Source organism: Patiria miniata, unplaced genomic scaffold (genome assembly GCF_015706575.1).
Source record: "Patiria miniata isolate m_02_andy unplaced genomic scaffold, ASM1570657v1 HiC_scaffold_8, whole genome shotgun sequence".
NCBI classification, from domain to species: domain Eukaryota; kingdom Metazoa; phylum Echinodermata; class Asteroidea; order Valvatida; family Asterinidae; genus Patiria; species Patiria miniata.
Genome location: NW_024037075.1, coordinates 8,872,615 through 8,900,568, shown reverse-complemented (window position 1 = coordinate 8,900,568; position 27,954 = coordinate 8,872,615). Strand labels below are relative to the sequence as shown.

Genomic DNA, 27,954 nt, shown 5'->3' with positions numbered 1-27,954 from the left:
GCCCAAAAATACCCTTTTTGGTAAAACAAAAACAAAATTGGTGCTTAAATCATGGATTTGGGGTAATCATTTTGGCACCTTGTTTTAACATGCAAACCGTAAGTGGTATTGTGAGTTTTGGTTTTTAAGTCAGAGAGAATGGTTCAAATACTATGCCAAAAGAGTTTTCGTAATTGATTATTGGTATCTTAAATGTTTTAACTTATTCCAAAGATAGGTGGACAAAAAAATGTAGCATAAGTTACACTGCCAAAAATATATTTCTTATTTTGAGAAAAAAAAACTTAAAACAAGTTTTTTTTTCTAGGGAGTGACACAAGAAAATATTTCTAAAAGGCCAATTCTTGTTTTAAGAAACTTGTTATTAGATTTTTTTTCTAGTGTTCTTGATTTAGGATAAATAATTTTCTTAACTTTTGTCAAAATAAGAAAAAAAATTCTAAACTTTTCTCAGTTATGTTTCTTATTTTAAGAAAAACTGCAAGAAAATTTTTCTTGTTACAATTTTCTAGGGAGTGACACAAGAAAACCTCTTTCCTTTTCTTGAATCAAGAATATAACCCCTTCATATTGCAAAAAAAAATCTAGTTTTTTTTTCTTGTTTCTTACTCAACTTTTGTCAAATTAAGAATATTTTTTTCTAAACTTTTCTCAGTTATGTTTCTTATTTTAAGAAAAACTGCAAGAAAATTTTTCTTGTTCCAATTTTCTAGGGAGTGACACAAGAAAACCTCTTTCCTTTTCTTGAAACAAGAATATAACCCCTTCATATTGCGAAAAAAATCTAGTTTTTTTTCTTGTTTCTTTCTCAACTTTTGTCAAATTAAGAATATTTTTTTCTAAAGTTTTCTCAGTATGTTTCTTATTTTAAGAAAAACTGCAAGAAAATTTATATTGCTCAATCCACCTGAAATCAACTTTTCTCAGTTATGTTTCTTATTTTAAGAAAACCTGCAAGGACAAATTTCTTGTTACCATTTTCTAGGATTAGGAATGACACAAGAAAACTTTTTTCCTTTTCTTGAATCAAGACAATTAACTCCTAGCTGGAATTGTAATCTTGGGTGTTTTTTTTTGTTTTTGCTGAGGTTTTCTTGGATTCCAAAAGAAAAGACATCATAAATCTTAGTACAAATTAATGAGAATTGTTTTCCTACTACAAGAAAACAACTTCAAGGCAAAGGTATCCATTCATCATAGCAGCAATGGATGCCATGAAGACATTGTGTTAATATTTAACAAATAAAAGTCCTTTGTTTCAGGCTTACCTTTTTTAATCACCCTGTATAGTTTGCTCATTTCAATAATAGTATTTTCACCTTACATTACAACTTTATTTAAAAATTTTGTCACTGTCATAACTAGGCCAATATACATTTTTATTGGTGAACTTCAAACCTAGTTTTGAGCATTATTCTCCAAACTTAGATTTGCTTCTCAGGCAGAGCCTAATCGCCAAACTCAGATTCACTTCTAAATGGAGGAATAAGAACATCTAAAAATCAATTGTCATATCAGTGACTGCCACTTTATATGTTACTTTCTATAAAAGAAAAGGAATTGCTATCTCACTCATGCTTAGTGGGTTATGTGTGCAATGTTCAATATGTATTACAGTATGCATACATTTGCAACCACCGATCCGAAACTTACACAACTTTCAATCTTTTCAATCCTTAAACATCTTCAACAATAAAGTTCATACAAATAGCCATCCTTAATCTATGATAATTAAGTTAAAACATGACAATAAAACTAAAATTTGTACATACCTCTGGCAGAATAAAAATGATGGAAATGATAAGTGAATGTTCAGGCCTGACAGCTGAAACAATACACTTTTAAATTTCAGTTGGCCACTCCCCCAACAGCGCCCTCTGTTGTTCTGGCCAAAGTCATACAATTTTAATTTCATTCAAGAAAAGTTTTCTTAAAATGAGAAAGTATTTTTTTGTACAATGCATCAACAAAGAACACTTGGCAAGAATAATTTTCTTGAAGTGTAGCATTTTTTGAAGACAAGAATTGTTTTTATTAACAGGAAATATTTTCTTAAAATAAGAAAATAGATGGCAAATATGAGAAAAACACAGTTCGTAGTTCTTAAACAAATTTCTTATGTAAGAAATTTTCTTAAAATTAGAAAATTTTCTTGTAATGAGAATAATTTTGAGAAAAAAAATCTTAAAAAAAGATATAATTTCTTCAAGTATATTTTATTAAATATTTTAAGAAGTATTTTTTTGCCCATTTTCTTTTTTCTTACAAATTATCTTAAATCTAGAATATTTTTCTAATTTCAAGAAAAGTTTTCTTAAGTAAGAAAATATTTTTGGCAGTGTACAATCGGGTGCCCATTCCAGTGGATCTCAGTTACAGATTCATCACATGTCTCGTTGTCGAGCTTGGAGGGGTTGGGCAATCTGCCGGGTGCATCTGCGATCACCATCATAGCACCAGGTTTGTAGACATCGTCGAAGTTGTATCCTTGTAGCTTAAGACGCTGCAAGCGGTGTGGTGTACTGGCTAGGATTTTGCGCCAGATCGTAACCAATGGTTTTAATGGTCAGTGACAACAATGAAGTTGGAGCCGAATGAAGTTGCAGCAGTGCCACAGCTTCCCTCTCGATATTCGAGGATATGCTCTGGGAAGAGGATCTATAGGCTCTTTGAGGAAAATGCGATGGGTTTACCTTCCTGGGTGTTGCCCAATCCTCTTGCAGATGCATCTACTTTGAGAATTGTTTCTATACCTGTGTGTCGGAGAATTGTAGCCAGGACTGAGTTCAGATGGAGTGTTTAAGGGTTGTAAAAGAAGCTTGATGGTCCTCTTCCCAGAGAAATGGTACATCTTTTCGAAGAAGATCGCTGAAGGGAGCAACTTTGTCTGCGCAATTTGGGGTGTAGCCTAGTGTGAGACATTGTTGACTATGCTAAGGAACCAGCAGTTTCCATCAGGGCGATGAGACATTCGGCCGCTCGTCATGCTCTTCAAGGGAGACCGAATACTGCAATGTCGTCACGGTGATTGTTCCAACGCATCAAGGCATCTAGCTTATTTTGCCAGCAATATTTTTTGGGACCATTATCTTGGCTTACTGATAAGCCGATGAATGGGCGACGAAAGCTGTTAACAACCAAATTGTATGTTGTCAGTTTTTCAGACTGCCCTAGGTGAGCAGACCAATACCCTGCTTTTGACGTCTAGCTTGGAGGAGAACCTTTCCAGTGCAAATTCTGGCTTGAGCTCCTCAAGAGTGGGGATCTTTAGAAAACATTATGTGTTTAGCTGCTTGGGATCCAGACACGTCCTGAACGGGCCGTCTTTTTTGGGCAGTTGCTGTGATAGAGCTGCACCCGTCCGTGTGATGGGAGACTTTTCGTATGACCCAGCCTTTCTCAGTCTTTTTCAGCTCGGCCTGCGGTTTTGGTTTGGCATGAAAGCTGCACCTATGTGGCGGATTTATGTGGGACTGAGTATCTGGCTTGAGGTGTAGGAGAGCGCGTATCTAAGTCGTCGAAAGTATCAAACTGCTTTGGGAGCCGGTCCTTCAGGTCTTGTATGTCTCTCATCGGAGTGGTAGTGGTCAGCCCTTTGGTTCCTGTGGGGGCCTGAGGCTTTGGGGGCAGTGTGCCAGTGTAGGTTTTGACCAAGTGTAGGGTGCGGCTCGTAGGGTACGTGCGGCTCGTATAGTAGGGAGCCCATTGATAGCTGGTCCTGCCACAATGACCACTTGGAACTTCTCACGTTGCCAGTCATTCTGCTGGTATACCCATAAGGTGCATCGAACCATGGCAGATGATTCCGGAAACATTATATGCCTTCATTGGGAGGGTTGGTTTCTCCAATTGTCTCCGTATTTGTGACGCATCAACGAACTGGTAAGGTATTTGCTCTCGAGTTTGTGTTAACCTCGTTGCAGACATGTTGCTAGAGATGATCCGGACAGATCACATCCAGTGTTCGGCGGTGTTCAGCTGTTGTGCACATCATATGTCCGATGCTGATAAGGTAATGGAGTTGAATGTTTTGATGACTTGGAGACATCCAATCTTCTGCAGTAGCCTGAAGAGGCCTTTTCTACTGACGAAGGTCGAAGGCCTTCATCGGCAAGGCCGGCGGTCAGTACATCGGTCGTCGCTGCTCTCGGCACTTCTCCTGGAGCTGCCGTAAGTCGAAGACAATGGAGAAGATAATGTCGATCTTTAATCTTTCAGCTCTGAAACCGCACTGCCTCTCAGGGTATATGCACTCAGCTCGCAGCTGCGATCTGTTCAGCACTACAAGGGCGAAGGCCTTCTTAACGATATCGAGGAGGGAGATTCCTCGTGTTGCACAGATCTGGGATTGACGTCCTGGCGATGTTTGAAGTATGGGCGTCTTTTTTGCCTTGAGCGGTGGATCTGTTTATTTGGGAGTGGTCTGTATTACAGTCAGCGCTGCGTGTGATGAGAACGCAGTTTCGTGAGGGTCTTCCTGTGATGATGAGATGAAGCTGAAGCCAGTGACGGGATCTGAGGTGCTTCTGCAGCCTCTGCCCGTTCTCAGTTAGCTTGCCAACGCCAACGTGAGCGATGCAGCTGGGCCAGGAGTTGTGGTCAGATCCCACTCGGGCGTTGAATTCGCCAAGGAGGTACAGTTGTTCTACGACAAGGATACCTCTGATGGTGGTATTGAGTTCCTCGTAGAACTGGTCCTTAGAATTTTATTGGAAGATGATAATGTTGAGACGCTGTGCTATGCAGTGGAGTACTTCAGTGGAGATAGGGCTGCTCATTTCTCCATTTCATCCCAGCACATCCTAACCGATTTGACCCCAAATGGATTAGGCTTACTCCTGACTTATTCTGATTGTTTATGTGCGATTCCACGACAACTTTACATTTTCAGGCACTTTGAGACGCAAAAAGGAGTCTCACCACTAAATGCATTGGTTTCAAAAATCAATTTCAACATAATGAATACAAAGTGGTAAGCTTTTATGTGTGGGCTGTTACACAAAAGTTTAAGCTTTCTTACTTTCGATATATAAAAAGAACGTAGGCCTATGCATGATTTGTTGGAGGTCTTGATTCAAAAGTCTCCTCAAACTGGACATGCATTGATAAAAGTAATGCACACCATCTATTTGCTGGCAACTAAACTATGTATTAGGCCCCCAAAAATGATAGTACACTGTTCTGCTTCCGGTTTCCCTACCTTCCCTATTCTGACAGCCCCTACCCTAATTTGTTTTATGGGAAAAATGAGAAAAAAAACCCAAAACAATCAATTTCTCCCTTTCACCCTTGACTACACGCAGACGCCTCCATATATGATTGTACACAAACAAAAAAATCCTTACCTACCAACCCTGTTTTCAAATGCCATGTAGTGGGAAGCAGAACAATTTTTTGGGCCTTATCAAGGTAATACAGGAAATCTTAAGTCCCATTTTGGCCCATACCCTAAAATGGTGATAACTTTCCTTACGGTAACTGCAGTTTTTCCACCTATCTAAGGAACAAGTGTAAGCATTTAAGATACGAATAATCAATTATAAAAAAATAACAATCAATTGCAAAAACTCTTTTGGCATAGAATTTGAACCTTTTTCTCTGACTTCAAAACAAAATCTCACAATAACAAATACGGTTTGCATGTTAAACAAGGTGCCAAACAAAAATACATGATTTTAGCCAAAAATCAGGTTTTTTGACCAAAAAAGTGCTTTTTTGCCCCAAAAACCACCCTTTACTACATTCCACGCTCCTGACATACCACTCAAATGAAAGATCTTGTTGTTCCCTTTCATTTGATGCGACTTTTGTTGTTGTGATGGTTGTAGTTCAGAAGATATTATCAATTTATATATATTTCATGTAATAATTAGCTGATGACGTCATAATGACGTCATACATGCCCTTCCCATCATCCAATTTTTTGCGTCCGTCTTTTTTTCGAAAAGGTATACCATGAAGATGCTTTGGTGAAAAAATGGCGCTTTTGTCCACTGTGTCACGATTTTTTCACTAAGGTACCTCACTAATAGTTCTGTGGATGGTTACAAAAAATGTATAACCCATTTTTAATGTTCTTCTGAATTAACATCATTTCTCTTGATGACGAACAGAGCATACTGTTTAAAACGTCTAGTTAATCCAACAGGTTCTCTACAGAACCACACATACTCAAAGCCAATTGGGCTGTTCCAGCACCCGATTTCATGAAGCACTGCAACGCATCGCAGCCCGAGTTGCGACGCATAACACGTCACAACTCGAGCTGCGTCGTACGATCCATTTCACGAAACTTGCGATGCGTTAAACGCATCACAAGTTCCTTGACTGCGGTTTGAAACACGTCGTAAGTTGCGTCGTGTCTTTAGGTCGTCGTAACTGCACAAAAACATATCGCAGGATTGAAGATGGCGCTTATGTTCTCGGCAGATCGTGAAGCGGGGCGGGCATTGAGAAGGGAGCGGGTTTTTAGAGAAAGGCGCGATCCTTTAAATAGTTTAACGGACCACAAGGTCTTCCAGCGATATCGTTTCACATGTGAAGGCATTGTCAAGATTGTGGATCGGATTGGAAATCAAATTCAAGCCAGCACTCAGGTAAGATTGACAGCTTACACTGTCATGACTGTTAAAATGGACCTTGAGGCCTATCTATGTAGCCTACCTATGGAATATCACAAAACTGTCAATTTTTTTTTTTAGGAAGGAATGATGTCCTTGCAAAAATGTATTTATTTTTGGCGAGCTGCGAAGCAGATGCGAGCCTATGTAATACCAATTTCCATTCTGACCATACCACCCTTGTGGGGTGATGTTCCTTTCAGGACACATCACCCCACTATTTTAACAATAGAAAAACATCACCCCAGAAGAGAATCTTTAGAAAAAGGGATAATGGGAACACAATGCTATCACCCCACAATTCCGTCTGGCTAGAATGTCCGGCCGTCCGTCCGTCCGGCCGTTCTGACCATACCACCCTTGTGGGGTGATGTTCCTTTCAGGACACATCACCCCACTTTTTTTCACAATAGAAAAACATCACCCCAGAAGGGAATCTTTAGAAAAAGGGATAATGGGAACACAATGCTATCACCCCACAATTCCATCTGGCTGGAACGTCCGTCCGTCCGTCCGTCCGTTCGTCTGTGCGTCTGCATTCAGATAAAAATGTTGAAGTTTTTGGTTCTAGTTGACTTGGGGAAAAAATTAAATGCAGTTGTCATGTATCATCTCTATAACTTCAGTTAGGTTCATATCATTGCAGTAAATTTTATGATTTTATTGAGGAACTTTAATTCAAGGAAATGTTAAAGTTTTTAATTGTTACATGTACATGTATACTGGTATAACATGTACGTGTGTGTATACCAGTATAACATGTACATGTACACTATGCCTTTTTGGGATGTGCATGAGCTCCTGGTTTGAGCTTTTAGTTTATGGGGTTGGAATAGGGATAGGGTAGGGGAGGGTGGGGTGGGGTGGGTTGGGGGATAGGGTTTGTGTGAGTAGGATGAGTAGGGGAGCTAGGATGGGTGGGGCGGGGTGGGTTGGGATGGGCAGGGTGGGGAGAGGGATTGGAATACTGGGTTTGGGGTGGGGATTTGTAGGGGTGGGGTGGGAACAGGTAGGGGGAGACAGGTAGGGAGAGGATGGGCATGGATGTAGGGGTCGGGTTAGGAGGGGGTTGGGGAGGGGGCGGGATTATAGGATCGGAGTAGGGGTTGCGTTGGGGATGGGTAGGGATGGGTAGGGATGGGTAGGGATGGGTTGTTGTAGCAGTGTTCTCCAACTTTGAAAATTAAAGGTTGAACTTGGGGTTGGCGGGGACTCCTGCGAGTGCGGAGCGCAAAGCCCTTACGGCGTGGGGTCCGGGGCCCACTTAAGGGCCCCGGGAAAAAATTTGGATTCTAGATGCTCTGTGGTGCAATCTGAGGCGATGCCAGGCCAGTTCCCCCGATTTTTTTACTTTTTAGCAATCAAAAATTACCTTTTCAACCTAAAGCAGACTTCTCTCAGATCAAATGACACCTTTTTGTAATTTTGAAGGAAAAAAATGGGATACAAATTACGGTTTTTGTACGCGATTTTATGGGTGGTGCCGGTGCCGTGCGATCGTCGTCTTTATTTTCATGTTACGCTTTGTCGTTGTTTATGACCTACCTGTATGTTCTTAATGTCGCCAACTAGTTTGGTAAGTCAAATAAATTAAAAGTGGATTTTGTTCTCTTAGGGAACCGGGCCCATACACGATCGCCATTTGTAACTTTTGACAATCGGCATGATCGGAACACCATGTGCACGCGTGTTTTGCCCTTGAGCTCATTTGCCTCGTACAAAAACATCAATGCGTATTATATTGTGTACCGCGCGTGCAAGCACTGAGAAAAAGAAAGTCGGTTGGCTGCACGTAAGATCTGCCGTACGTACTCCTGCTGGTGTGTGTGTGTGTGTGTGTGTGTGTAATACATATATATATTTTTGCGGCGGGGTTGTCGCTACTTGAAGTATCGGCACACTCCGGAACTGGGGATTCAGTTGTCAGTGTGTGTACATCGTACCTAATAGTACGTACAGTGCATGGGGAATCGCTGGTGTTTGGCCACGGACGGCCGGCCGGCCGTGCGTGCGATTGATTCAGCGAGATTTTAAGACAACCCCGATATCGGCCAATCGGGCTGGGATGACATCGAAAAATACATTGTCAATGTGTGGAAAAACAACTGAAATCCTAATAAGCTGATGGATGTTTTTGCAAAAAGGGCAACACGGCCAAGGTAAATATGGGGCAAGGCAAAACTGGCCGTGAAGACGGGATTTTTTGTGGGGCACCTCGGCCAGTGAGAAGGCAACGACGGCACTGGCCGTCGTGGCTGTCGTTTCAAGCCCTGCAATTTACTGGGAAGCAAACGAAACATTTTATTATATTATAAGGCTATCTACAACTGAAGTTCATGGAATACAAAATCCAACAAAAGTTAGCCTTAACCCCAAAGTCTAGGGTTTAAAACATCCTTTAGTCAAAGACTATTAAAAAACGATGCCAATGCCCGCTGCAAATTCCGCAAACGTATATAACAGTAACACACACGTCGCCAGGCCTGCAGTCCAAGCAGTGCAGTACACAAGTGTGCTCGCGTATATACGTACAGTACGTAGGTCGTGTAGGCTATTTTGCATGGAACAATGGTACATCTTGTTACCAGACGATTCCCGAATAATATGATGATAGAAGAGAACGGAATAGTCAGAACCAGACTAAACTGCATCGATCATAGAGAATAAATAAAGTGAGTTATGATCCGCGCGCATCGCAAACTTAGACTAGGTTCAGTGGGAAGTCATTCAATTTTATTCGAAAATGAAGTGGTCATTCTTGTTTCTAAATACTTTTAGTTGTAAATGTACACTGTAGAGTCAAAAAATTTAAACCTGGCGGCAGGATTTTAAAGCTTGGCGGGGACTTCTTAAACATGGCGGGCGCCGCAGAAAGCATGGCGGGGCGCCAGGTTTGTTCTACATGTTGGAGAACACTGTTGTAGGGGTTAAATAAAGGGGGGGGGCAGTATATAGGGATCAGAGTAGGGGTTGCATGGGGTCAGGTGGGGATGTATGGGTGGGGGAATGGGGTGGGCGGGATATTGGAATTCGAGTAAGGGTTAGGGTGGGGATGTGTAGGGTGGGTAAGGCCAGATAGGTGAAGATAGGGTAGGTGAGTGTAGGGGGTCAGGGGAGGGAGATAAGGATTGGAGTTTGGGTGGGGTTGGGATGTGTAGGTGATAGGGTGGGGATGGTTAGGGGAAGATGGGATGGGTGTGGGTAGGGGGTTGGGAGGGGGAGGGGGCGGGTTGGGGATGGGGTAAGGTTTTGGGATGGGTAAGGTTTGGGGGAGGTGGTGATGGTTCTGTGTCTACATGTACATGTATACCCATTCTTGTTCTGCATTTGTGGCGACTACGCAAGAGTTTTCCCATGGTAATACAAGTATGGGGAGCAGAAGACACTGTTGGGGCTGCAAAAATCCACAACTGGGTCCTAATTACCCTAACAATGGAAAACTCCCCCATAATACAGTGACGGCTAACCTATATACACATGTATTTCTTAGGTCATCTGTTGACTTTTTATGTTGACATTTAAAAACTGTCCCCTACACCTAGGCACATCAACAAGAATCCTGATCCTCTTCCATCATGCCCATCCCCAACCCTACCTTCAGCCTCCCTTCCTGCCTTGGACAGTGAGCCATGGTCGCTTCGCCATTCTAGTTTTCATGGAAATTGCCCGTCACGAGCATGGGCGTCACAAGAATTTTTTTTTTTTATATATAGAATGGAGCAAAATTCTCGCCAGAAAGCATGCAGCGAAGGGACTGAGAAATCACTGGCCGTGGAAAACTTGAAAAGGGAGGCCGGTGCTCCCTCGACGCTTTGTTCAAGACAGCAATACCTAGGCCTATTATTGTATATAGCCGCATGATTTGTGTATGCATATACTTTTTGGATACTACAATCTCAACATATGCCAATATTTATCATTGTAAACATTAATAAGTTGCACAGGGTGTTTCCGCAAACCTTTCATTATTTAGTATCTCCACCATGCAAAGCCTCAAATCTTACTTAAGTTGCACATTATTATGCCCAATCCTTGTACAAGCTATAGCATAATTTATTCTCAATTTATTATTTTTTTCCAAGGTGGACAAGGGGACATTTCCTTGGGCTTTCCGAAGGATGGGGGGGGGGGCTGGAAAGCACCCAAAAAGAGAGAGAGAAAGAGGTGCAAAGTCATATTGCTATTAATTGAATGGGTTGGGGGAAGGGGCAAATGTCCCCCAGCCCACCCTAAAAAAAAAGGAAATGTGCTCTGCCCCCCTCCCTCTAGAAAAAAATCCTGGCAACGCCCATTGATCCCAGTGGACGCCCATTTCGTTCAATGTGATTAAATTAACAGCAATGACTTTGCACCTCGTCTTTATCATTTTCCTTTCCACTTTTTTTTCTTTTCCTTGTCCCCCCCCCCCTCCCTCCCCCAACACCCCCATTGCGACGCCCATCGTCGCAAGGAGGGCCAGTCAATTAAGTTGTAGGCAACAAAGGGGGAAAAACGGGGGGGGGGGGGGGGGGGGGGGGGGAGGTTGCCATGGTCGAAGAACCATTGGCTTTACAATTGACGCTAGCACGAGTGACTGCACTTTTTTAAAACATATAACGTAGGCCTAAGCCCATATAAACAGACTCTCACATTATACGGAACTTGAACTTAAAGCCTGTTTATATATGTGCCTATTTATTCACTCACATACATGTAAATATTACAGTTTTGAGTAATGGTAAGGGAATAAATCAAAAAGGGAACTGGAAATGGAGATACACATAGTTAAAAATATTATATTCGTTTTGTTTCTTTTAAGCTACACTCTCTAGCAAGACTCAGTAGTCCTTATGGTTTTTTTTCTTCAAATCTTTACAGCGAAGCAATGCAATTTCTCCCTACATGCAAACACTGGCAACTCTTCGTTTCCTTGCAACGGGATCCTTCTACACCGTTCATGGTGACCTCCATGATGTGAGTGTGCCTTCAGTGTGCCGCATAGTCCAACGTGTGGTGGCTGCTTTATCAAGATTGGCACCAGCAGAAGTAAGGTTTCCTGTCCGGCCTCAAGATGTAGCGCTCACCAAGCATGAGTTCTTCCAGCTTGCTGGGTTTCCCAATGTGGTTGGTGCACTAGATTGCACACACGTCCGTTTATACGGAGCACCATTAGGAGAGAACGAACATTTGTACGTCAACAGGAAGGGATACCACAGTATCAACGTTCAGGCAATCTGTGATGCCAACTACAGGATCACTAATATTGTAGCCAGATCATATTGTATGCTATCATCTACGGGAGCATCATCAGAGAGAGGTTTGACAATGGAAGGTATGTTCATCATGTCTTAAGTTATCCTTACTGCAAACTGTTTCATAAGTTTTGAATTGATTTAATTGATTTATTTGTTATATCACCTACAGAACTTGTCATAAATGATACAACTACTGGTTTTATTTTGTTCAGACTCAACGGTGTGCTGGTGGGAGACACTGGGTATGCCTTACGGCCATGGCTGATGACGCCTATTCTTGCACCAACGACTAATGCTGAAAGGCGTTACAACAGGTACAAATGAAAGGCAACTTTTTATAATTGCTAGGAGATTAGGATTAGAATTCCTCAGAGAGTGGATTTTTCATTAACATGGACCAAATATGCTTTGTTTCATTCACAGGAGTCACAGAAAGGCGAGGGTCACTGTTGGACAAACGTTTGGCCAACTGAAGCGAAATATCCCATGCTTATCGCTGGGAATGAGAGTGTCACCTCAACGAGCCTGCATCATAATCAGGGCTTGCTGTGTCCTCTTCAACCTTTCCAAGGAGTTTCGTCAGCCTGAGCTGGATGACACAGATGATTTGGAAGCAGATGATGATGATGGTCCAATCCAGGATGGCTGTATCCAGCGTGACTTGTTGGTGAACACCTATTTTTAGGTCTGTATAATATACATGTAGAGAGAGAAAAAGAGTGAGAGCCGTCTTGAAAAGCAACGTTTAATTCAGCAAGTACACAATACAGAGGGAGTAAAAAAACAAAACAACGAAACCCAAATGTTGGGACCATTGTTTTAGTGAAGTTCTTCATGTAGCACGTTCAAAATCTTGGGTATGAAAGCCCAATTCATAAGTTTTCTTTTAGTATAAGAATCATTCAAATCAGTCATGTACTTTTCAAGTGACTGAATTTTAAACACAACCACCGTTTTAAAGTTCTGTTCACGGATCACAAAAAAACGTGTACGTTCTTTCTGCAAAACGAAAACAGTTCACACACATCCCTATGTGATTCGTTTTCGTTTTGCTGAAAGAACACTTACCTTCTTGTGATACATGTATAAGGCAAGTACAACGATACATTTTTGCAAAATAAAAACATGCACTTGAGCCCTTTCGGAGGATTCAAATTCAACAAACAATATTCAATCCAACTTGCCCACTCAAAAATAAACTGGACAAATAATATACCACAATTTAACATGCCTTTTGGTCGTCTTCAATTTCTTTACAGAAATGGTTAACAATGCCTGGATTTGACACATCAAAGGGGCTCATAAAGTGAATAGTTTTAATAACTTAGTTTGTGCTACTTTCTAATCCTCTTAAGCATATGAAAACTAAATGACAGCCCTTTTTGGTTAATATGCCTGAAAAATGCACTTCTTGAAACATTTTAAGTTGTCCATGCTTTTCCAGACAACTGAGGGAGATGTTGCTTTGATGTCATTTCAGTAAGACACTGTTCATCTTATGCTTTTCTGATGAAATTGTGGACCCAAAAAGTTGTTCATTGAAAACAGAATTGCATTAAAAACAATTTATGGGCCATTAACGAAGAGGCCAAGTGGAGTAGACACCAGTAAAACATAAGACAGTATTTTCTCATTCCTTTGTAATGTCATTTTCTGTATTTTATTGCGACAAATAATGTTTTAAGGTTTAAATAACATTTCATTTCATTCACAAATATTTAGGTTATAAATAAGTGCACTGCCAACAGAAAGAAAATGCAGCACGAATAATAAACTGTAACTTGCTTGAACAATTTATTATGCATTAAATGCTCTTGTTGATTTTAATTAACAATTTCAGATTCCAGAGAAGTGTGGTGGAAAAGCCCTTCTGTTTAAATTCTTTTGGGTAATTTTTTTGACTCCGTTTTCATCCATATCCCAGGGTAAAGTTATAAATACAATAACAAGCCACTGTACTATCCTATATAATATCCTACACTGTCTATCTATCTATCTGATGTGTGTCACTTTTCTCTGTAAAGGAGTGTGCAAAAAATGTAAAGCTTAATGGAGATGTGTCTAGTGTATGTATTATAGAAAAACATCACAAATTAAACATACCAGGTATTTTTGTGGAGTGAATATATTTTAAGCAGGGATGGAGGGTAATTATAATTAGATCTGAATATTTCATAACAGTGTGTTTGTGAAGATACATGTACTTGAATATGAAGTGCCGGTTTCTTGAAAAAAAAACAATTAACAAAAAGCTTGCTCTGAATTTAATATTTAACCTATTCATTTCTCCTGGATGAGACTCATGCTGCCCGGCTTCTGAAGTGTGAACTCAAGGAACAATTGCAAGTCTCGGCTGATTTCACTTAGAGATAATTGTATCTGCTTCGAAACTTCCAAGTCTACTTCATTCACTTACCCAAATAGCTACTACATATGCATATTTATTCAGCCGACAGGCTCAAACGCTAAAAGATTTAATCAACCAATGAGCGCCCTCTCGGGGCCTACCCATTATGCTACGTTATGAATCCGCCATTATGCTTCCTCTTTTTTTCTAGAGACGGCATCGTGCATAAGCAAAAAATTTGGCTCTCGCCTTTTGACGAGTTTTTGTACGATTTTCGCTTTAAGAGTCTTGTTTTATAGAATTTATCAACCAAGTGAGTTGTGTAGAATACTGTAGAGTTTGGTTTGAGTTAAATAGTTCTCATTTGGAGTCATTTTGCTTTCGTTTTTCTTTCACGTGGCGTAGCAGGCTTTTCAGCCTTTGTCTGACACCACGTGCGTAGGGCCAGGTCGGCAACGCGGGACTAGCCCAGTGCCGGGTAGGCATCGTAGGTTTTCCCTTTGGGATGGAGTGCAATCCCCTTTTAGCCAAGTCGGCTTTCCTGAGTTATTATTATTATTTCTGTTGTACAGTTATTTTATAATAATATTTCTTTGTTAGAAAAAAAAAAAAAAGCAGTGCATTTAGTTTATGACTCCATAGACGGACGAATCCGTAAAGACCTTTTAGGGGAGACAGTGCGTCGTATATCCCCGGAGAGAAGTGCGGTTATTCTCCACAAGGTCTGCTAGTCGCCCCACACGTGGGCCCCCTGTTCTGAAGTCAGACTTTCAGCCGTTCAGGGGACTAGCGAAACGTTTCGAAGAATACAGCGGTTTCGGCCGTTCCCTTTTCTCCATTCGTTTTCCCAAAGCTCGCGGTGAGCTAGGGCCTAGCGAGACGAGTACAGTGGGGGTATATCCATAGCTGCCAACTATTACGAATTTTTCGTAAATATTACGAATTGTTTGTTAAATTACGAAAGTACGATTTGCCACTAAAACATTACATATTTCCCATTTTCTACCTAACAAAAAAAAATACTTGTAAGGCCACAAAAAAAAGGCTCCGGTTTCTGGTATGGAGCTTGCCCCAAAAGTAGTGCGGCGACGTGGCTTTTTTTTTTTTTTTACCTGTTTTTTTTGGGGGGGGGGGCTTCAAATGTCAGCTAATGACTACAAATGGTGCCCGACTAAACTTAGTGCTTATATATGGGAGTCCAGAGAGGCCACATAAAGCTTATTCTCGATCATAACCCCATCTAAAAACACGTTAAAATTGTGCAGCAGCAGGATTCCAGTCAAACCAGTGAGTTTGGGGGTTTTGAGACATAATCTTGTATTGAAAAAAAAACTTTTTCATTTTGCCGACGCGCATGGCTACGGCGACGCGCGCGCATACCAGAAACCGGAGACTTTTTGGGGGGGGGCCTAAAGTATCGTTTTTGACCGAAAACTTTTGGCGAAATGTTGCGATAATGGATGGACTGGTGACAAGTCTAATAAGCAATGCCGTCAAGCACCTGATAGACAACAATGCAGTGTGCGCAGTGGAGTACTTGAGGACCAGACTAAAAATATTTTTCAATGGTGTGTCATTGTGTGCATCTCGTGTGGTTGTGTGTACTGCATGTGAGTGCTTTTCAGTGACGATCATGAGCACATTTGGTCGCTTATTGCCGGGATGAGACCCATCAGTGTGAGATTTTAATTATGGAATTTGAATAATCAAGAGTATGGTTGGAATAATTGGTAATAGAGTTTGAGTTTATCACAATGTCCAGAAAAGATAAATCAGCATGCGTTTGCAAGGTATGTTGGCGGGATATTTGGCATACGGTGGCCCTAAATCATTGTGTGTAAAAACATAATACGAACTCGAAACTCAACATCGATAGCATGCATCTCAAAATAATATGCGCACATGTTATTATTGTTATTATTTATCTAACTTCAACAAACAAATACAGACAGTAAAACAAAATTAATTTAAAAAAAAAAAATTGTTAAATTTTTTTAATTAATTATTTTTTTTTTAAATTATTTTTTGGCCTACATTGTACAGTACATTATTATTCACAACAAGCAGGGTATGCACATGTATGTGTACATGTAAACCATGTACCTGTACTCGATGTTGGTAAAGCTGGTATACATACACTTTTGATAATACGTCAGCAGTTGAAAATGACCGTGCGGGTTGATTACTAATTGGGATTTTGAAAAGTTGACAGCTATGTATATAGACAGAGGTCGTTCCCTTCCCCCCTGACTGTTTCAGCTAGCTCGGGGAGCTAGTAAGCTAGAAGAGGATGTTTCGTTGGGTATATCGACAGAGGTCGTTCCCTGCCCCTCGCCCGTCCTAAGCTATCTCGATAGTGCGACGACAAACGAGATAGCGGCGAGATATTCGTGGGTATATCGGCCGCTGGCCGTTCCCTTCCCTCGGCCGCCTCGCCTGGCGTGTAAAGAGAAATTCCGTGGGGTACAACGACCAGCGGTCGTTCCCTTCCCCTCGGCCGTTCTCAACTGCATTTATCTCAGTAGTACAATAGTACGAAAAGACAAGATAGCAGTGAGTCCCCACGCAGGGACACCGCCGTAGTCTGTAACGGTCATCCCGTGTTACGCGTTTTGACCGACATCAAACATACGTCCTACGGTATGGAACGCCGTGAGGATACCGGGGATAAAACTCCCTGTGTAACCACGGCCCCCCAGGTGACCAGCCGTAAGGGTCCCGCGGTTAAAAAGTCGCTCGATCACGCCGCCGGTCTCCGGACCATTGGTCTGCTGGCTCGGGGACGACCAGTCACGGAGCGGTAAAAGGATTCAATCCTCACCGGCCCCGTCTGCACATTCATCGCGCTCTGAGCTTCCTGCTTCCACCCGTGCGGAATGGGCAGGACTCGCGGTGACTGACTTGCCTCCTCCCCAAATTCGGGCCACGGACTCGCAGTCAACATCATTCTTTGATCAATGCCCCGGAATTTCCAGGATATTATCGGAGTTTTCATCCAGTGAATCAAGTCACCCAAGTAAGAAAAGGAAACACATGGCAGCGCCGTCCTCTTCAGGGGATTCCCCCCGTAAGTCGACACATCGGCAAAAGAAAAACAAAGGTGTATCCACGGAAATCTTTCTAAAAGCTTTCCAGGACATCAACGTTTCGCTAGCAGCCCTCACTAAACAACAACAATGGAGATCAGCCCCAACGGTGACTCAGAGGTCACTTCCGGCGGCCACATTTCCGGACCCAAATCCGGGTTTAATCCTGCTGGATCCGGGTGTGATCCGGCCGGATCCGGGCCGAATCCGGGTGCAATCCGGCCAGGTCCGGGCTTAATTCAGCCGGATCCGGGCGCAATCCTGCCGATTTTGGGCGGGATGAGAGGGGAACACACTGGGCCCCCAGATCCTGGGGTTGCCATCAGTGTCTGCTCAGATAATCCACCTACTCCAGGCCGCGATTGGGTGCCCCCGAGATCACAGGCGGGAATTTCCTTACATCCATCTATGAATTTGGGCACTTCTGTTCAAGATGCTCCTGACGTAGATGTTGATGATACTCACCCCCCTTCCACTCGCTCACAAGATGAGTGCTCTGGGGATGATGAAGCCACTGACCCTGGCAATTTTTCACAATTTGAGACTCAGCTGAGGCTGGTTCAAAGAGATATGGTTCGGGTACTGCAACTACCAGAGAGCAGTAAACCAGAGACCACCCGTCGTTCTTTCAAACGCCGGACTGGCGTAGAGGAACCTCGGGATCCAGCTTTCCCAACTATGCCAGTGGATCGCTTATGCGCATCGCCGATTCAAAAAAATGGATGGCTTTCAACAAAAGGTCGGCAGCCTATTTCCAATTTCCAGAAAAGGACCGAAACAATTTCTTTACGGTACCTTCTATTCCGGATACAGCCAAGGTCAAATTGACTGGAGATAGCGGCAAAGCCCCAACCAAGTCAATATTTGTCGATAAGACAAATGTACGTACATGTACGTACGTACGTTACCGCGTGGCTAGGCTTCCCGCGTCAACATGTCTGCCCCGACATGTTCGCGTCCGACTGACTCGGGACTTCAGTTTTGACATGAACATTGTCAAGTTGGTGCTATAATTGGAAAAAAAATTGACTTGAAACTTGTAAAAATTTGACTTGAGACTTGACTTGACTTGGAAAAATTTGACTTGTGACTTGACTTGACTTGGGAAAAAAAATGACTTAAAAATTGACTTGACTTGGGAAGAAAATGACTTGGTTACAACACTGCCTGGTACACACTTAGACCACAACCCACAGATGTGTGCCGAATATTGGGGTCATCACGAGTCACGTGACTTCACATTAAAAGCACATATTTTGAAGGCCTATATCTTGAGAACTACATGGTCCAATTGGGTTGAAAGTTGGTATGTACCTAGACCGTGATGTGTTATAGATGAAAATTGAAGTGACGTCACAAGGACGTCATCATGGGTCACGTGACATCACGTTATTAAAAGATGAATAGATTTAATCTTTGAAAATCAATATAAAATCAACCATGTTGATGTTTGCAGGAATTGATCAAATAATCATCATTTTTTATTTAACATTCAAAATCACGTGACCCTTCCTTCTGGTTGAAACCGGAAGTGCCTTGTACTTAAAAATTGGTGAAAGATGTGAGCTTTCAATGATACAAAAAATAACGGTGACGTCATAAAATGTTAAAGCGCCCTCTAGCGGCAGGTTGTTATAGATGATAATAGATGATAAAAGATGAAAATTGATGTGACGTCATAATTCAAAGCCCTATGCAGGGTTCTCCCCAGGATTTTTTCAAACCTGTGGGGGAAGTTTTGTTGTGGTTCACCAACCTGCGAAGCCATGGCGTGGGGTTCGGGACCCACTTAAGGGCCCCGAAAAATTTTTAACTTTAGAGGCTCTCTGGTGCATTTTAGAGCAAATATGTGACCCACTCCGCAAAAATGAGTCTGTTGTGGAAAAACTGACATTTTGAGTTAACTACATTAATAAAATGGGAATGAAATAAGCTTTCATTTGGTATATCACGGACCTCTCTAGGACATTTGGTTGCATTGTTGTGCTTGTTTCATTCTGTAAAGTTTTTGCAAAGCTAGAAGTGTCTCAATGGAGAAAAAAGGTTTTGAAAAATGACAAATACACTGTAACTAACCAAGAAAAGCACCAAAGAGTCATAATTTTTTTTCTTTTTCTTACAATATTTACATTTCTGTGTAAGATATTTGAACTAAAACTATCAAACAACCAAAATAAAACAAAAACAAAAAAATCCAAATTTTGAGCACATTTTTACTGTTTCCATTTCAAAATGGCAAAAGCTTGAATTCAAATTATGCGACATCAGACTCATTTTTGCAGAGCGGGTCACATATGGGGAGTCTTTGAGGAAGATTTTCCCTTAAAATTTAGAGGAGATCATGTGATATTTTTTGTAATTAAAGAAAAAAATATATCAAAATTTTTAACTTAAAAAAAAAAATCAACATTTCAAAACCTGTGTTAAAACTTCCTGATCTAGAAAGTATGAATTATATTAACAAGCAAGTTTCAAATTAAGAAATTAAGGTGAAGAAAAATATCACTTTTGCTTCCGATTACATGCCTTTCAAAATAGCGTCGGTAAGTCGGAAAAATTATTTCGCCAATTTTTTGGGCTGCTGATTGAATCATGGAGGAATAAAAACACTTGATTGAATGGAGCATATTGAACAAGGAATCATGTAGTTTTGTGCCTGGATTATTTTCCTTTGCACCACGAAAATTATCAAGACTGACCATCAAAAGTGATTAAAACTTGCCTCACCTAGTTAAAAATATATTTGAGGTAGTTGATTCCACAATATGTTTAACGTACATCATGGCCCCTGGCGCCGTCAACATTCAGTCTGGCCGGCTGTACATGGAGCTGTGCTCACGGCGCAGCATCAGTGTGCATTACTGAACTGTGTACGGCCCATCCCATGTGGCTGACAATTTTGCACCACTGCTTCTAAGAAGCATGCTACGTGTAGTCGCGTACGATGTTTCGCCATACGTTCGAGCTTTGCAATCTCGTCATTTTAATGGAAAATACATACACAGAAAATAGAGATCACGTTCTGTGAATTAATTTGCAGAAATTCTCTTTCTCCATCGATGTTTGTTTGGTGTTTTTACGATCCAACTTCGGCCGAAATCATCATGTATGCACGTACAAGGCAGTAGTCACTGGTTCCGGTCCTTCATCATAGCATTGATACTGTTAGCACGCGAAGGGAACCAGTGTACCATGCTGAATGCGCTAATATATAGCTGGGTGCTGGCGGTCGTCGCGAAAGACCCGTCATCGTGTGCATTTTGATCACACATGCAGCATCAGAAATACGGGATTTTTGTCAAGATTTTGAATGTCAAGATGAAATAATGGCGTATGAAACGATAATGTTGTGCATTTTAATGGCTTGTGTAATAAATTATATTGTGCGTATCGGGGGCTGAAAAATGTGATCGGCATTTTTGTCGGCGTATCGGGCCACAATTCCAGCGTATCGGGCCGATACGCACGTTTGTACGTGGGGAGAACCCTGCTATGAGAATGTAATCGCATATTTATCTGCCACCATTTATTATAAACAGAACAACACATCCTTCCTGGATGGAACTTATACTTGAAACTTTATACATGTCACAAAAAAGTTACCCAAACAGCCCTGTGTTGTCCACAAACATAAGTATAGTTTTGTTTTATTCTTGTTAGCCATTATATTTTGTGTGTTTGCAATATTCCTGACTAACATGGCTGAATGCCACATATATTGATTATTTAGAAACATCTTGAAGAACGCTCTCAGAAGGTTGGAGATGAGGAGGTAATAGTGACAGGAATTGAGAGGACTGTACAGTCAAGCACAGACCTTCCCACTACATGGCAGACATACTTCCTACAAGATGGGTAAGCTTACTTTTTTTTTAAAATAAAAACATAAACGAGCATGTTTCCCACGCATCCGAAAACATAGATCCCTGCTGTCCGAATAAAGTCATGTGCATGTTTTACACATTTTTACAGTTGTCCATGGAGAGTGTTTAACTTTTTCAACCAAAGGCGCACAGTTTCTTTTAAAAAAGTGAAGAAAAAAAAACAGTATTAAAAAAGTGGGGAAAAAACAATAATACATGTATCGAACTGATAATAATATGAAATACTGTTCAGTATTTCATATTATTATCAGTTCGATACATACAAGTTCTTCAATTTTGATCAAAATAAACTTGAATGGGCCGATTGTGAATGTGTACCGGTACTTTTTAGTGGATGGAGGGGAACACCTATCGTGTATAATTATTTGTTTCAAATAGCTTGTTGAACTAAATAATAATTGACACAAAAAGTACTTGTTATGGCCGATACATAAGCATCAATCAGAACCGCTACAATGCACTGCGAGATCTATGCAATTTGTAACTGGTTTCCTTCTTAGTCAGGGCCTTTAAAATCAGGGAATGGGAGTGTTTCTAGGGTTTCAAAGGACCCCCGCCTGGTGGCGAGTACTGCTAGGAAATTTAAAACTAACACAAAGAGTAATGATACAATCAAGTTTTGATCATGGCCCATTCCATGATCAAAACAGGGGAAAGTGGCCAAATTCCTCGGATTGCACAAATTCCTCAGATTGCACTAAGTACTGTACATCTAGAATCCATTTTTATTCCTGAGACTTATCAGCAGGCCTAGGACTCCACGTCGTATTGGCTTCCAACATAAAAAGTTCCACGTTTGGATTTGAAGAACCCCCCCTGTGATTGGCAATTTTTTTCCCAAACGACATCCGCATATGCGAGGGGGGGGGGTCACAGGGAGGCACCAGCATTTAATGAGGGGGCACCGAAGTTGGATCAACATCATTTCCCCTCAATTTCCAGGCCACCACAAGTGCTGCCAATTTGAAAAGCAGGGGATTGGCTGGAACTCTTCGGACGCTTCAAGACGCTCTTTTTTCGTATTAATTTATTCACATTTTATAAAGCTGTGTGGTTAAGGAAAGTCATTATAAGGGAGTAGTCGACTGTATTCCTCTTCGTTTTATCAACCCATAATAATTCTTTTAGAAGAAACTTCCTTGGCAACCTGAGGGCACCTGGGGGCACCTTGGGCCCTTCGAGAACCAAAATTTACAATTTGCAATGAGAGCCACACTGCACTGAGTGAAATTTGTTTTTGAAAAAGCATGAATGCATTATTCAAAAATAATGCGCTATAATTTCAAAACCATGTAATATTCTGTTATTTTGAGCGTAGGGCCTACTTTGTTGATTTTTTTAAATTACTGCCACGGAATTTCGCGATTCAGGGATTTTGTTTGCAATCTGATATGCTTATCTCAATCCTATTGCGCTAGTTCACGAAAGAGTCCATCTATTTACAAGTGTTCCGCGTTATTTTGCAAAACCACTTACGTTTTCACTATTTAAGCCGTGCAGAAATTGGCCTCCGTACCGTACAATTGTAGTTAGCAGTAAAAAAGCCGTTCTTAAGTAGATTTTGCACGAGATTTTTTATTCTTAAGTTGAAATTCTGCAAACGCTGACTCATACACTCTCGTTTGGTGCTGGAATGATCGTTGTGCTCAACATTCTAATTAAACACACACAAAAAAAGTTCCTTAGCGGGCGGCTCATTATTGAACTTTAACTCATTCTTAAGCACAAAATGCATGGGAAAATCCATTCTTAAACTGCGGATCTTGCATTTTGGTCACGTTAATTAGCTTTTAGTGAAGGTTTCACTCTTGTGCTCAAAATTCTAATTCAAGGTGAATAATTAGCACTAATTAGGCCTTTCTTAAGCATGGAATGCACAGGATTTCTCATTCTTAAACTATTGGTCATTGATAAGTTCATCGAATACTATCTTTCCTGGAATTGTGCTTGTGCGCAATATTCTAATTAAAAGTCAATTTTGGGGTGTGTGTTGACGAAGAAGTCACATTTGTCATTGGCAAAACAAAACAAAATCATCAGGTTAGAAGAGGGTTTCATAACATTTCTTCCCAAATGCCTTGCAGTTTATTTGAAGTGCTTATTTTTTGGTAGTCTTGATGGTTTAGAAAAGATCTTTCCGAGAATAATCAAAACATTTTGACAGCCGTGACACTACAGCTCGGCCGATATAATTGCTGTAACTGGTGGCATGGCTGTGGACATAAATTCTCTGAGTCAATATATCAGTCACGTCTTTCAAATCACTTTTAACACCAATTTTTCAAATATTAATTGTTTTAATTGTTTTTTATTAATACTAAGGCGATTTATGTTTTGTTCAGATTTGTTCTGGTATTGTTTTGTTTGCTGTTACTTCTTTTTTTCCCATGACAATCATGACAATAGCAGGCTTAGAAATAACAATTGTGAATATTGTTTAAATGTCAAGTTTCCATGGAAATGGTTTGAAATCAGCAGAAGAAGAAATCTGAAGCTGTAGGCATTTGTCTGTTTATCAAATATTGAAAGTTTTGGGGAAATCGGATATATTCACTAATAGTCCAGCGGATATGTGACAAAATATTGATGAATTGTGCACTTCTGCATAAAAGCGTAAAACTTGGCAGAGATGTTCATATTCATGCCAGAAAATGTTTTAGATGTGGAGTCATTGCAAATTTACCTTTTTAGGGGCGTGGCACCATTAAAAAAAGGGGGCGGGACTTGTTGTGTCGGCAGTGAAAACGGTTGTTCCCATTTGTCACAAAAGCAGGAAACCTCACAGAGACATAATTATATAGATTATAATTGTTTTCCAAATTCGGAGCCACCACAAAAGTGGTAGCGTGGCAGCCATTTAAAAAGGGGGGGGGGAGTAATTATTATGCCCTCCTTGGGAAAAATTGTGCCCATATGTCATAAACGAATAAAATGTCCCCCAGATGTTTATGTTCATGAGAAAAAATTTTTTTTCAGATGTTGAGCAAACACACCCTTTTAGGGGCTTGGCAAATGTATTAGGAAAAAATATTAGGGGGGACGGGTTTTTCATTATGACCACCATGGAAATATTGTTCCCAGATTGACAGAAAAATTTAACTTTCATCAGACATTGACGTTCATGAGAAAAAAATTCAAGATGTGGAGCCATCGTGGACACACCCTTTTAGGGGCGTGGCAGCCATATTGAAAAAAGGGGGCGGGGTTCACATAATGCATGGGAAAAATATGCCCACATCTCATAAACGAATGAAGCTAATTCCAACTTGACATTAATATTCATGAGAAAAAAATTCAGACGTGGAGCCATCACAAACACACCCTTTTAGGGGCATGGCTGCCAAAGTAATATGGGGGGGGGTAGTCATGATGCCCCCATTAAAAATTTGTGCCTACCTTTCCTAAGCGGGTTAAACTCCACACGGACAATATATTTATGAGAATCTTTCTTTTTTCGAATGTGACGCCATCACAAACTACTAATCATTATTTTGCCCACCATCGAAACTTGTGCCTACCTTTCATAAATGAGTAAACGTCACACAAACTTGGTGAAAGAAAATAAATTCAGATGTGGAGCCACAGCAAACTCATCCTTTTAGAGGTGTGAATGGCCAACTCACTGTGCCCACAATTGCAATTTTTACATTTAACCTATAACCTATATGACATTATTTGGTAATACAATGACTTACACCAAAGAGCATGGGTAAGTACCGGTAGGCTAACCAGTTGTAGGGTTCAACGCGTGTACATGTACGGTACATATATCATGCACATCTAAATTCCAGAGTGATTTCATAATTACAATTACACAACACACAATGGCAGCCCTAAACTCTAACATTGAACATTTAAGGACCAAGAAAATCCTTTTTTATTGGGGGGGGGGGGTGTCATATAACACTTGGGGCGCTGTTTAAAACAGTCACATTTCATGGCCATTTCAATAGTCTTCAATATACGTTAAATGTGAAGTAAAATATTGACTTTCATTCCATTCTTTTTTTTTTTGTTATCTGTTCTCTTTTTCTCTTGGGGGGGGGGGTTGCAAAATCTCTCTACCCCCTACCCGTTGCGCCGCATTGACAGCAGATTGGGTCACAACACGATGTACTCTCCTCTGAAAGGGGTGTTCACGTCCACTATGACTTCACATTCAATGAATCTGTGTACCCCCACCATACAACCCCTCCATTCTCTTAGAAATAGTATATCAATCTCTGATGAGTGTTTTTTTTTACCCCAACCAAATCCATTTAACAAATCAGTAGCCCTGACAACATTTTATACTTTATACAGGTGCGACACTGTATATGCCTTTGGGTCTGTCACAAAAAAGGCATGGGAAACACAATGTACTTGACACTGTACTAAAAACACTAGTCTTTCCAAGACTAACTGAGGTACCCCCCAGTTTATACCCCAATTCACAAATTGCTACAGTTGAGAGGTTAACAATAATTCTACAGACGACAGAACCAGTATTGGTTAATATAGATAAGGCAAGAATGCATAGTGCAAGAAAAAAAGGGTTTGCCAACAGTCACTTCAAACTATAAAGGCGTTAAGTAAAGATCACGTTCTGTGAATTAATTCGCAGAAATTCTCTTTCTCCAGCGATGTTTGTTTGGTAATATTTTTACGATCCAACTTCGGCCCAAAAGTATGGACTGGAGAGAGGCAGTAGTCACTGGTTCCGGTCCTTCATCATAGCATTGATTCCGTTAGCTGGTAAAGGGAACCAGTGTACCATGCTGTTTGTTAGCTGGGTGCTGCTGGTGGTCGACAGAACACGTCACCGTGTGCATTTTGATCACACATGCATCGGAAAAATAGGATTTTGGTCAAGATTTTGAAATAATGGTGTATGTAACGATCAAATTGTGCATTTTAATGGCGTGTATGATAATTATATTGTGCGTATCAGGGGCTAAAAAATGCGATAGGCATTTTTTTGTAGGCGTATCGGGCCGGCTGCAATTCCAGCGTATCGGGCCGATACGCAGTACGCACGGTTGTACGTGGGGAGAACCATGCCATCCGTCGGCCAGCCAGGCGTACCCCGATGCGTTTGTGCAAAAATAATCGTACTTCGTAGTTTGAGAATTCAGGTTTTGAGATCGTCGCGATTTTCGCACGTTTAACACAGGTATGTTTGTGTCAAATCCTGGTCAGATTCAAGTGTGGAAAATGTTTTTTGTTCGTGGCAAATAATTAAAAGTACTTGAAATGTTTGAAATTTGTCAATTGTCAACCTTCAAAATGGCAATAAAAAGTTTGAGGTCGGCAATTTGGCCGAAAAAATTCCAGGTCGGTTGGGTTACCGTAAACGCACCATTTTTTTTGTTTGGCTTGAATTAAAAATGAAGACGCTAGCCTGAAATAAAAACAAGGCAAAATTTCTTCCGAACGGTTTACGGTACAATCACAAAAACTTGTGTGAACTTGTACCATGTTACGAAGATGTTATACATTTTGTTACATCATCATGACCGTCATCAGGTATAAAATTACAACCTATTTAAGGGCAAATTTTGACAAAACAGTTCCTGCTATATCTTTTGAACTAAAGAGAGTATCGTGTTCGTTTTTTCATGAGGTTGTAGACTATGCCGTGAGAAACATTTCTTGTTCACGGACACAAAACCGCTTGACCTTTACTTCCGGTGTTACCGGAAGTGCAATGAAAACTGAATATAACCCAAAAGCGGAAGCATTTTTCTACAGACATTATATTATGCAAGTATTTATTGAGAAATGTAAGTCACAAAAAACAGTGCGATGACGTCATAATCCGAAAGGGCACCCCCTAGCGGCACATAAAATTGTGTGTTTTCTTTAATCTGAAGAGCATTGGTTCCAATTTCACCAAATCGCCCCTTGATGTTTTTTTGATTAACCACAGATAACTTAGCAAGGTTTCAAATTCATGACGTCATCACAACGGAAGTTACGTCAATTAGAATTTGAAAATGATCATATTCTAAATTGAATTCTATCATTTGTTCCATGTCGTATATCTTCGTAGCCCAAATAACGATACCATAACAATTAATGTTAACCTTTTGCTTCCAAGTACTAGTGACGCCATGAAACCGAAAGTTAGGTGTTATAAATACATACAGTTATATTTTTCATATTTGTTGGCTTATACATTTTTTAACTTCACAATAAACATTGTGAACTAAATTAGTATTCACTTCCTGTTTTTTTTTTAAATAATGCCGTCATCAAGCCAGAAATAACTCGTATGTGTACATAAAATGTTTACGGAAATTTAGCACACCGTTAAAGATGCATTTTACAACAAAATAATTTATTGTGATGGAAAGGATTTAATTTTGTGATCCTTTGTTGTTACATAAACATTTTCATAACTCGGCAGTGTTTCGTGAACAACTTGCCTGCCCGACCACTCTGCGTTTGTAACAACAAACACGACCCTCTAGTTTTTTTTCTTTTCTTTTTGGCGCCAAAAATCCCATAGACTTTGTACACGATTTTTCTCTGCAGCACTTTGGGTATTAATCTTTGTCAGACATCATTCAAAGTTGGCATGAAGATAGTCCCGAAGTGTCCCGAAGATTGATGTCATGGTGACGTCATCGACTAATTTATTATAGAGTTTTGAATATTTAATTTTGCCCATAGACTTTGTACACAGAAATTTTAAAAAATTGTCGATTTTCAAAGGGCATTTTCGACTCTTTGCCAGTAACTCATTTACACCACTCTTTGTCCAAGCAAAGACCCTAATTCATTGTGTGATGATGACGTCAT

At 40.7% G+C, this 27,954-nt stretch overlaps 1 protein-coding gene across 3 annotated transcripts in view; it reads left to right on the top strand.

Annotated features, from left to right (window-relative positions):
• LOC119719819 (ciliogenesis-associated TTC17-interacting protein-like) overlaps nt 1-27,954 on the top strand; it is a 116,420-nt gene that overhangs the window by 74,262 nt on the left and 14,204 nt on the right. For 2 of the 3 annotated variants that reach the window (XM_038189315.1, XM_038189312.1), the window contains exon 8: nt 21,018-21,142. In XM_038189315.1, coding sequence (XP_038045243.1) covers nt 21,018-21,142 — 125 coding nt within the window. Of the gene's footprint in view, nt 1-11,477; nt 11,932-12,066; nt 12,169-12,277; nt 12,368-21,017; nt 21,143-27,954 lie in introns of those variants that run through there. The other variant, XM_038189313.1, reaches the window with a different exon arrangement.